The following is an 11,856-nucleotide window of genomic DNA, read 5'->3' on the forward strand; positions in this document are numbered from 1 at the left end:
TTGAGTTGAAATTTGAGGTCTGAACCACATCATTAGACCATGCACTCTTAGGTTTAACTCGGCTGTCGCCACCTGCATCAACAATTCTAGGTGGTGACCAACCATCTAGAAACCGTTGTCAAGCTCTTTCCTCGATGGGTTTTATGCACATCCTCATCTTGAGTTTCCAAAACGCATAATTTGATCCATCCAAGACTGATGGTCTTAAGGCAACACTTGAAGCCAATACGTCCATTGAGTTATTGTTATATTTCCTGTAAAAACAACAGTAAACCAGAATCAATCACTTAGCATATCAAGATTTGTCTATGATACCACTTGAAAGGATGTTGTTGATCATAAACGAACAGAAAATAAATTAAGATGTGTGTATCAAAATTTAGTGTTGTGCTCGGGTGTTGTCAACACTAAAACACAACATGCAGCGGAAATTAATTCTCAACACACGTAAACTTTAATAACCAGAATAAGACAATGTCTCATGACAAAAATTCACTAGAAAAATATGTAAATTGTTTACACAAAACAATACCAGTGAGATTAACAAAACCAAATTCCTTGACACTCCAATGAATTAAAATGCATCAAAAACTCAAACCAAATACTAGATGCATAAAAAAACATATTGCTTAAAACCTAACGAAACCACTCTTTACCCAACACTTCACGCAGTGTTATTCTTTGAGTGTCATCAATACCAATCAGTAACACGATAAGTATGTGAATCAATCACACAAATTCTTCTCACGAAAATTTTCAACTTTGAATTTTGTGTATGCTCAGAAAGACTCCAACATTTGCACTCATCTCTTCTCCTTATATTTTGTATATATATTTCCCCATATCTTGACCTAAAGACAATTCCATAAAGAGTCTTAAAAAATATGGAAACAAAATTTTCATTATGAATAAAATTCTTTTAAATATTAAAGATAAAATATCTTTGAGATAAACAAATATTAAAAGAAAATCTTTTAGTAACTAGAGATAATATCAATATCAATATCAAAAATTAATTAAATAATAAAATATTCCTTTCAAAATCATCTCATCCAAATATGGACATAAGTTCTTATTTGTGTCCAATGTAATACAAAAAAGGTCATAGAACTGAAAACGCAAGCAGTAAACAGATCACAGATGCGAAAAGGTTAAGTATTAGTAAAACTCTGCCAGAATCGTAAATTTTGTATAGAATTAAACAACAGTTTACCAAAAAGTTCGAAAGGATTTTACTGTCACAACCAAAGATAGGTTGTTAAACTCTCGTGGCAAACTTGTAATATTTTCGACTGTTGGTTATTTTCTCAAGTAGTCTATAATTATTTATCAATAACATAGACAGAGAAAGGTGTCAAAATTATCCTTCAAGGCATCGTTTCGCGTAATACAAGAATGATAAATCGATATATTTGAATAATATGAAATAATATGATGATGAATGACATTAATCATTTATAAAATTTGAGCTAAACGTTGGATAAAACAATAATGAGTAATCAATGAATGTTTCATCCTATGTATCAAGTAGTGACTAAGTTGATCAGTTTTAGGTAATGTAATTATAAGGCTACGTTTGGTTGGAGGATAAAATTATGAAATGATTAAGAGATAAATGATAAAAAGAATAATTGAAGTAGAAATATAATATATAATGATAAAATAATATTATGTTTCGTATGATTGTTAAGAATGAGATAATTAAGAATAATTTGATGTATTGACAAAATTGCACATCCACTTCAGCGGCGGCGACGGTGTGGTGGTCGGCGGCGGGCGGTGGCAGCTGCGGCGGTGGTCGGCCGATGGTCGGTCGGTTGGAAGTGGTCGGTCGGCGGCGGCGGTCTGCCGGCGTTCGGTTGGCAGTAGGCGACGGTCGGTCGGCAGTCGGTGGCGGGAAGTGGTTGTGAGTTTGTATATAGGAAAAAGGTAAAATTGGAAAAATAAGATGGATTAAGAGTTAAATAAATAATCCTAAGGAGTGATGAATGATTATTTTATCTCAGTTAATATAACCTAATCATTTATAGGAGGGATTGAATTAGTTAAATAAAAATCCTACCAAACATGGGATTAAGTGGGTTAAAAAACCATAAACCCACCTAATCTCTCGTACCAAACGTAGCCTAAGTATTAAAAGTTGGATTTTGTTTTATGTAAAACGTATTATTTTTCACTCCAAATATATAAACATGGTTGGCTTGTCTCAAAGGATACCTACTTGTAAAAAATGTCTAGTAGTCAAATTAACTTCAAGCCCAAGTAACTTCATCCTCAAGAAAGGTAGAAATCAAGAAAAATAAGTTATCCTACATGTACATCGAGTAGAGCCGTGAAGACGAGTTAAGCCCATCGAGCCAACCCATCCCCCAATGAAAAATTGAAGGGTTGAGTGATGGTCGTAGTGAATTGTTTGGATGCGGGCCGATCCGCGATATTTTTTTTAAAAAAAATATATTTAAAAATTTTTCGTTAATTTTTTGCGAATTATTGTATCCAAACACTTATTTTAATTTATGTTTTTTGGAAATTTTAAAACTAGTATTTGATATATTTTTAATATATTTTTTTTTTGGAAATGTTCAAACAAGTATTTGATATATTATTAATGTCTTACATTTTTTTATGATTAACTTTCTATTTATTTTGTTCCTATAGTTTGGTATGTGGTTTTTTTTATACAAAATATAATCGTATAAAATAAACTTTTTTATAATCGTATAAATTTTAATTTTTTAAAATTTTCGGTGCGTTGGCTCACCGAAACCACAACCCTCAGATGGGCAGGTTGGCGTTTTCCTACCCTCCGTATTGACGGGCCTGCCCACCCCCACCCAGTTTGATGGCGGGCGATGGTGGTCTGCTCTAACATCAAGTGTTTGTACAGCCATTTCTTATATTCATATCTCAAATGACTAAATTATGTTGAAAAAATCAAATAATTATAGCCCACTTTTTTAGAAATCATTGTTAGAAAAAANGAACAACCAAAATAAAATTCAACATAAAAAAAATTATTCAAAATTTCATTATTCATTCATATTCATTTTTTTCACATTGTGGTCAATTCATGGAATTTGATTTTGACAAAAACTTGTGTGAGACGGTCTTATCAGTCATATTTTGTGAGATGGATCTCTTATTTGGGTCATCAATGAAAAAATATTACTTTTTGTGCTAAGAATATTACTTTTTATTGTGAATATCGATAGGGTTTGACCCGTTTCACATATAAAGATTCGTGATACCGTCTCACAAGAGACTTACTTTTTAATTTTTCTTTCAAAAGAAAAAGAAAATTCTTTTATTTAAATTAAAAGAAAAAAAGAATTTTTTTAGTCAAAATATTGTGATATGTTGAACAAAAATCACGCTATATAATAGTTGTAAATCTTCATGTAGATATGTAGTGATATATAGATGTATCTTTATTATTATTCAAAATACAAATAAAATTTAATGCACAAAGACCGAAAGTCTAATTAAATTTAAAGGACTAGAAACAGAATTAAGCTAAGTTATAGATCCAAAATTGTGATTTTATCAAAAATATAGAGATCCAATTTTACACATAATAATATAAGGAATAGAGAAAATGATAAACATGCAAAACTATAAGCCAAACAATTAGTATATTATCATATTGGTTCGATCAGTTCAAATTATATAAAATTCGTTAAGTTTTATAATGTAACTTCGACATTGTTCAAAAAATTTAAAATTATTTTTTTCATATCTATTTATTTATTAGTAGGTCTCTTATCAGCATCTGATATCACAAATTTATATAAGGGAAACAGATTGATATGATTCATATTTGTGGTGAAAAATAATATTTTTGATTCGTCTCATAAAATTGAGAGGTGAGACGATTTTATAAGACCTATCGTGCCCATGTATTGGTTTAAAAATTTTCCTTGTTGCCTGTTTGTGTAAATCATCCATTGTCATTGCGGAAAATTTCATTCTACTTTTATGGACACTAAAGGAGATTTATTGATATTTCTGAGGTCTATTAAAAAATAATAGAACTCACGTATAATAAAAAATATCAACCAATATTAAATGTACTGTTGTTATCTTTAGGGGATACGAGCACTACTCCAATCATGCATTTAAGGATGAATATTTATCGATATTTGTGGAATTTACTAAAAAATAATAGATCTCGTATATATTTTTAAATATCTATCTTTAAATATAATTTAGAGTAGTGCCGATGTAAGGTCCAAAATGCGATAACGTAATCCAACTGCATGCAAATCTAGGAAAAATAAAAAATAACTAATTAAATTATTTTAATTACATTTACTAAATGTGGTCGACATATTTACATGGTTAACATAGGGTTTTATATTATAATGCATAAAACTATGTTTTAAAAGTTATTTGAGACGCGATCGAGGAACGGAGACCGAAGACCATAAAGGGAAAATATTTTTATTAAATGATTATTTATAATTATTTAATATATGATATATTTTAAATTATATTTTTGAAAATGATAACTTTTTAGGTGTTTTTACGTGTCGACTCGTATTTTAAATCGGTAATTGGTTTTTGACAAAAATAGAGACTTTTTGGAAAATTGGCTAATATTTTCGAAAACTTTTCTAAACAAAATATTTTATCTACAATCTAATAGACCTAAGGGGCCTATCATACCCATGTTATTGGGCCTAAAAATTGTATCTAATTATTTATATCAAAACTAGCCCAAAAACCGTAATTTTACTGCACAACTCACGCACACAAGCACTTAAAACCCTAGGACTCTCCATCACACAAACTCACACATCACATCACGTGAATATTGAAGGAATTTAGCAAGGTCCTCCCTTCGTCAACGTCTCTCGCATCGCAAATCGTTTTTCATGCGTAAAATACGCAAATGCATGCTTTAATCTTCCTTCAATCATCGTTCATATCATATTATATTTTTTGATACATATTTACATGAAAAACATGATAAACTTATTTTATTTTCGTTTTTATGGCTATAGATGATCAAAACTAGAGTTTTTATCTTTTAGAACTCATGCTTATGATGCACAAAAGGACAGAAATGACGGGGTTACGAGAAGGGACATTTTTCCACATGTTTAAAGGTCCTTAGGCGCATGTTAAAGGGTTGGACTAGATGGGGTGACATGATGAGCAAAAATTGGGTTTGCATGGGACTAGGGTTTCGAACTTGGGTTCTAGGAGGGCATGGCTGTGGACACTGTTTGGGATATGTTCAAGGTTCCTAAGAAAGTCTATTCATGGTCCTAGACGGGCTGCTGGAAGGGGAGATTGAAGGTTGCTAGACGTTTGGGTCGCGTATGGCTTGAAGGGCATGAGTTTGAGGGCTGGCCTTGTTGGGGTTGTAGAAGCTGGTATAGTAGAGTCCTAAGGCTTCGGTCAAGGTCCTAGGATGGTCAACTAGGGTCTGGTTTGGTCGGCCATGGGCTAGGGTCGAAGGAATTAAGGGTTGGTCCAAGCAAGGGTTCGAACATAGGGAAAAAATTTAGTAGGCTTCCTAGGCTTGATCAAGGGTCTTATTTTGGTTGCATAGGGTACTGTTAGGTGTTAATAAACTAGGGTCCAAGTTTGGTAAAGTTTGGTTAAGTTTCGAGTCAATTTCGGGTCAAAACCAGGATGTAGGTTCGAGCTTTAAACGAATCGAGAAATTGGTCGAGGGACTTAAGTTTATGTCTAAGAAATATTTATGGGTGTAATTTAAGGTGTTATGCAATGTTTGGATGGATTTGGGTAGTCGTTTTAAGGCCCAAGGGTAAATTGGAAAAGCTAGGGTTTCAGGGGTAAAACGGTCATTTTACACCTGAAAAATGTTAGACGTCTTGGCAGTGCCGTGAATGCTGTAATGAATATTAAAATGTTTATGAAATTTTATGATGAAACGTTAATTCTAAACAACGTGTTGCATGCTTGGTTTAAAAGAAAAATGATATATATATGCATGAATTTTTTTAAGTGATGAAGGGTTGAAGGAGGTGACTTGATTGTGACTAATACGATGATATAATGAATATGATGATATGATGATATGTAAGGTCAAAACTCAGTTGACGGGTGAGAGTGTGGTTGATGTCTCTGCCTCCTGGTACCATGGTTATACATAGATGGATCTATTGAACTACAACTAATACGAAAGTCACAATTAACTATCTGAATTCAATAAAAAGGGAAACATATACGTATATGATGAAAGGAAATGATTATTTTGAAAGGAAAAAAGATTTAAAGTTATGCACGTTTGTTAAAAGTTATTTTATTAAAAGTATCTTTTGAGATTTTAAGGGTCGGAAGCTGTATTCTGAGGAGGATGGCATAGTTCGATGCCGAGAACGACTATGGGTTCCTAGTGGCGATTCACTGAGAGAGGTCATTATGAAAGAAGCCCATAATACCCTGTACTCCACTCATCCTGAAAGTACGAAGATGTATAAGGACCTGCAGTCATTATATTGGTGGTCAGGCATGAAGTGAGACATCTTGCGTTTTATGTCCAAGTGTTTGACATAACAGCAAGTTAAGGCAGAGCATTAGAGGCCAGCAGAGAAGCTTGAGTGGAAATGGAAAAATATCACTATGGATTTTGTAGTGGGATTGCCAAAGACAATCAAGGGATTTAACGTCATTTGGATGATAGTTGATCGTCTTACGAGATCAGCGCATTTTCTACCTATTAAGACGACATTTACGATGACACAGTATGTAGAGCTGTACATCCGAAAGATGCTCCGACTGCATGGGATTCTAGTGTCTATTGTTTCTAACATAGATCCGAGGTTCACATCATCTTTCTGAAAATGTCTGCATTCAGCAATGGGGATGAAGTTGTTGTTCAGTACATCGTTTCATCCTTAAACCGATGGTCAGTCCGAAAGGGTGATTCAAATTTTGGATGCTCTACTCCGAGCTTGTGTGATTGATTTCAAAAGAATTTGGGAACCAAAGTTACCTCTAGTGGAGTTCACCTATAACAATAGCTACCAATCGTCTATAGGAATGGCTCCTTATGAGTCACTTTATAGAAGGAAGTGTAAATCACCTATACATTGGGATGGGGTTGGTGAAAGAGGAGAATTTGTTCCGAACTTAATCAAGAAAACAACGGAGCTAGTAGTCAAAATTTGAGATAGGATGAAGACTGCACAAAACCGACAGAAAAGCTACGCTGACAAGCGACGAAGGGATTTAGAGTTTGCAGTGGATGACCACATATTTGTGAAATTAGCACCTATGAAAGGTGTTATGAGATTTGGCAAGAAAAGAAAACTCGGTCCGAGGTTCATAGGACCGTTTGAAATTCTACAGAAGATTGAAACATTAGCTTATAGAGTGGCGTTGCCACCGACGCTAGCTGGAGTGCATAACGTGTTCTATATCTCGATGCTGCGAAAGTACATGTCGAATCCTTCACATGTACTGAATTACGAATCCTTCAAAGTCAAATTGCTAAATCATTCGGAGGAGGAAGCTACTTGGGAAACTGAGAGGGACATGAAGAGTCGCTACCCAGAGTTATTCGGTAAGTTTTAATTTCGATGACGAAATTTCATTTAAGGGAGGGAGGAATTGTAAGGTCCAAAATGTGATAACGTAATCCAACTGAATGCAAATCTTGGAAAAATAGAAAATAAGTAATTAAATTATTTTAATTGCATTTATTAAATATGGTAGGCATATTTACATGGTTAAAATATGGTTTTATATTATAATGCATAAAACTATGTTTTAAAGGTTCGAGACGCGATCGAGTAATGGAGACCGGGGACCATAAAGAGAAAATATTTTTATTAAATGATTATTTTTAATTATTTAATATATGATATGTTTTAAATGGTATTTTGACAACTTATGAGTTGTTTTTACGCGCAGAGTTGTATTTTAAACCGGTAATCGATTTTTGACAAATATAGGGATTTTTTGGGAACTCGACTAATATTTTCGAAAAATTTTCTAGACAAAATATTTTATTTACTATGTAATGGACCTAATGAGCCTATTATACCCATGTTATTGGGCCTAAAACTTGTATCTTATTATTTATATCAAAACTAGCCCAAAAACCCTAATTTTACTACACAACTCAAGCACTTAAAATCCTAGGACTCTCCATCATAACACAAACTCACAAATCACACGATTTTTGAGAAGCACATGACGTGAATATTGAAGGAAATCAGCAAGTTCATCCCCCAGTCAAAGACATGCCTTAATTTTTCTTCAATCATCAGTCATATCATATTATATGTTTTGATACATATTGGCATGAAAAAAATAATACACTTCTTTTATTTTCGTTTTTATGTCTATACATGGTCAAAACTAGAGTTTTTATCTTTTAAAATTCATGCTTATGATGTACAAAGGGGCTGCCATGGTAGGATTACTAGAAAGGATGTTTTTCCACATGTTTAAGGGTCCTTAGGCGCATGTTTAAGGACTTGACAAGATGGTGTGATATTATGAACAAAATTGGGTTTGGATGGGACTAGGGTTTCGGACTTGGGTTCTAGGAGGCATGGCTGTGGGCCGCTATTTGAGATGTGTTCAAGGGTCCTAAGAGAGTCTAGTCATGGTCCTAGACGGGCTGTGTAGGGGCTGGAAGGGAAGGTTGAATTTTGCTAGCCGTTTGGGTAGCGTATGGCTTGAAGGGCACGGGTTTGAGGGCTGCCCTTGTAGGGCTGTAGAAGCTGGTCCAATAGAGTCCTAAGGCTTCGGTCAAGGTCCTAGGATGGTTAGATAGGGTCTGGTTAGGGTCGTCCATTGGCTAGGGTCGAAGGAATTAATGGTTGGTCCAAGCTAGGGTTTGAACATGGGCAAGAAAAAAATTATGTAGGCTTCCTAGGCTTGATCAAGGGTCTTAAACGGTTGTATTTGGGTTGCATAGGGTATGGTTAGGCGTTAATAAGTTATGGTCCAGGTTTGGTAAAGTTTGGTTGAATTTCGAGTCAATTCGGGTCAAAATCGGGATGCAGGTTCGAGCTTTAAAACAAATCAAAAAATTAGTCTAGAGGCTTAAGTTTATGTGTAAGAAATATTTATGAGTGTAGTTTAAGGTGTTATGCGAAGTTTGGATAGATTTGGGTCGTCGTTTTAAGGCCTAAAGGTAAATTGGGAAAGCTAGGGTTTTAGGGGCAAAACCGTCATTTTACACCTGCAAAATGTTAGAAGTCCTGGCAGTTCCCTAAATGCTGCAATGAATGTTAAAATATTTATTTTAAATTTATATGTAATTTTATAATGAAACGTTAATGCTTAAAGACATGTTGCATGTTTGGTTTAAAAGAAAAATGATATACATACGCACGAATTTTTATAAGTGATGAAATGTTGAAGGAGGTGGCTTGATTGTGATTAATACGATGATATGCTGATTATGATGATATGTAAAACCAAGGCTCAGTTGACGGATGAGAGTGTCGTCGATGTCCCCGTCGCCTGGTACCATGATTATACGTAGATGGATCCATCGAACTACAGCTAATACGAAAGTCACAATTAACAATCTGAATTCAATAAAAAGGGAAACATATATGTATATGATGAAAGGAAATGATTATGATGAAAAGAAAAAAGATTTAAAGTTATGCACATTCATGAAAAGCTATTTTATTAAAAGTATCTTTTGACTGTTGCTTGTGAATGCACATGTATTACTTGCTATCATGGTTAAGGTTTGTTGAGTCAATAGATTCATTAGGTGTGATCGATGCAGATGAGCATGATTTTGTTGATAATGGAGGTCTTGATGGTTGAAATAGCTGGACTGATGGTGAAAACAACTCGAGGACTGTCGCTAGTTTTCCGCATTATGTTTATGATTTAAGATTACTTTAAAGATTTTATGACTTTTGATGCTTTTGAGTGGTTTTCAGAAGATTTAAGATGCTTATACTTTATGTATATATATGTATGGACGAAAGTTTCTAAGAAAAATAAATTTTCTAGTACATTTTAGAGAAAAACGAGTAGTGAACGTTTCAGTCAGTATAGATGGCATATTATGCATGTCATTGCCATCTTTTGGTCTTTACTTCCATAAATAGTCTGGTTTTGGCGACAGTTTGTTTTTTCTTTATTTTAGGTTTTTTTTTATAATAACCATTGAAATGATACTCAATCACTGACATTGTGTTCCAAATGCTAACTTGTCTAAAAAATGAACAAAATTTCTAATCAAATTATTGTACTAAATATTCCAAAAACTAAAACAGGGGTCTTCATTTAGTTTATTACTTAGAAATTGAGACCTCTACCAACAATTTGATACCTCATTTTATTTGAGCTTGAACATATAAAAACTATCCATATGAAACAAAACGATCATGCCCCGGAATGATTTAGAGACGCCGGCAGATGGTAACCCCGTCACCAGCGGGAACCTGAGAAATCTGCACACGAGCATCTGATGCCAAAAATTCATTAAACTCGAGGGCATATTTTCTCATACCTATCCTGTTCTCGGTAACGGAATCCTCGTCCATGGCCACCGATCCACCCCAAAGCGTGTTATCGTATATGACGATGGCACCGGGTTTCAAAAGCTTCAACAACTTCTCATGGTAATTTTCATAATTGTTTTTATCAGCATCTACGAAGGCGAATTCGAAAGCCCCATGATTCACAGGCTGCATTAAAAATGAAGGAAGAATTTTGTAAGACGAAGCTTTTTGCCACGAAAACTCGCCAATGTTGCGATCATAACCTAGCGAGTTTCCCCTTACCTCTTGTAACAACTTATCAAGAACTGGGAGAGCTTCAGACTCGATATAATTTATCTTGTGCTCGACGCCAGACTTTTGAATAACAGGCAATCCCATCTCGTAAGTGCTCCGGTCGAGGTCAATGGCTATAATCTGCATCACCACTTTCAATCATCAAGCACATGAATAAAAGACTACACAAAATTTATATAGAAACACTTCACCTTTCCATCCTCAGGAATGTTGAGTGCAGTTACAAGCAAGGAGTACCCGGTGAAGACTCCAATCTCAATCGTCTTTTTCGGGTTAACGAGCTTTAAGAGCAAAGCCATCAACTGTCCTACATCCGGTGATGCGCCCATGACGGCCCTGATACGGGGAAAAACGGAAGCTGTACAACGTATAGCAACTTTAATGCGATAGAGAGAACAAAATTGGTAGCATAGATATACCTTGGATGAGTAGACGTGATGGCCCTTAACTGTTTGAGTGAATCCGGTTCGCGTGGATACACACTAGTATTCAACAAATACTTCGATTCCGTGCAAGAAAACATCCAAGAAATTCATTAATATGCGTAAAAATTGTGAAAACCTGACAATTTTAATCTAAACATATAAGGCTAGTGAATAAAGGACACTACCTGGTACAAATCACCAGTTTGCAACAAACCTCTGTGCACCACTTTTCCATGGTTTTCCATCACTGTTTACCGTAACGAGCTTTTAACAAACAACTGGGATCTTGAGACTGCAATAAGAAATGTTATTACGGCGAAAAAAGTACTAGAATTTCGAATGAAACAAAGTTACTGCCTATGACTAAAATCAAAACTATATCAACTTACGAGCTTTAAAGAGACGAGACAGTGATCAATTGTCGTGAGAGGGATACTGCACTGCATGGTTTATATAGAGTGTTTTTTTTTCCCTAAATTAAAATTAGATGTATAGAAACTTCAAAAATAAACGGCGTCCATGGCTGCATTATTCGTTCGGTATAGAAATAATATAAAATGTAAGAGACATGCTGCACCATGCGGTTATCCGATCATAGCAAGAGACATCACACCTTGCACTAGAAAATATATATATATATATATATAGTCAAATAATAATTTTTTTTTAGTAAAATGTAA

At 34.5% G+C, this 11,856-nt stretch overlaps 1 protein-coding gene across 2 annotated transcripts; it reads right to left on the reverse strand.

The window, feature by feature from the left end:
- Nucleotides 1-10,144: 10,144 nt before the first annotated feature.
- On the reverse strand, nt 10,145-11,583 carry LOC140963630 (cation-dependent phenylpropanoid and flavonoid 8-O-methyltransferase 1-like). 2 transcript variants are annotated; one of them, XM_073423020.1, is made up of 6 exons: nt 11,566-11,583; nt 11,362-11,468; nt 11,171-11,250; nt 10,943-11,087; nt 10,740-10,871; nt 10,145-10,643 (listed from the first exon to the last, which is right to left on the reverse strand). In XM_073423020.1, the coding sequence occupies exons 2-6, from the start codon at nt 11,419-11,421 to the stop codon at nt 10,356-10,358; spliced, it is 705 nt and encodes a 234-aa protein (XP_073279121.1). In that variant the 5' UTR covers nt 11,422-11,468; nt 11,566-11,583; the 3' UTR covers nt 10,145-10,355. The 2 variants fall into 2 exon arrangements, with proteins under 2 accessions (XP_073279121.1, XP_073279123.1); XM_073423022.1 differs by having other exon boundaries at nt 11,362-11,454; nt 11,523-11,582.
- Nucleotides 11,584-11,856: the final 273 nt, after the last annotated feature.

This window comes from Primulina huaijiensis, chromosome 17 (genome assembly GCF_012295235.1).
Source record: "Primulina huaijiensis isolate GDHJ02 chromosome 17, ASM1229523v2, whole genome shotgun sequence".
Classification (NCBI taxonomy): Eukaryota; Viridiplantae; Streptophyta; class Magnoliopsida; order Lamiales; family Gesneriaceae; genus Primulina; species Primulina huaijiensis.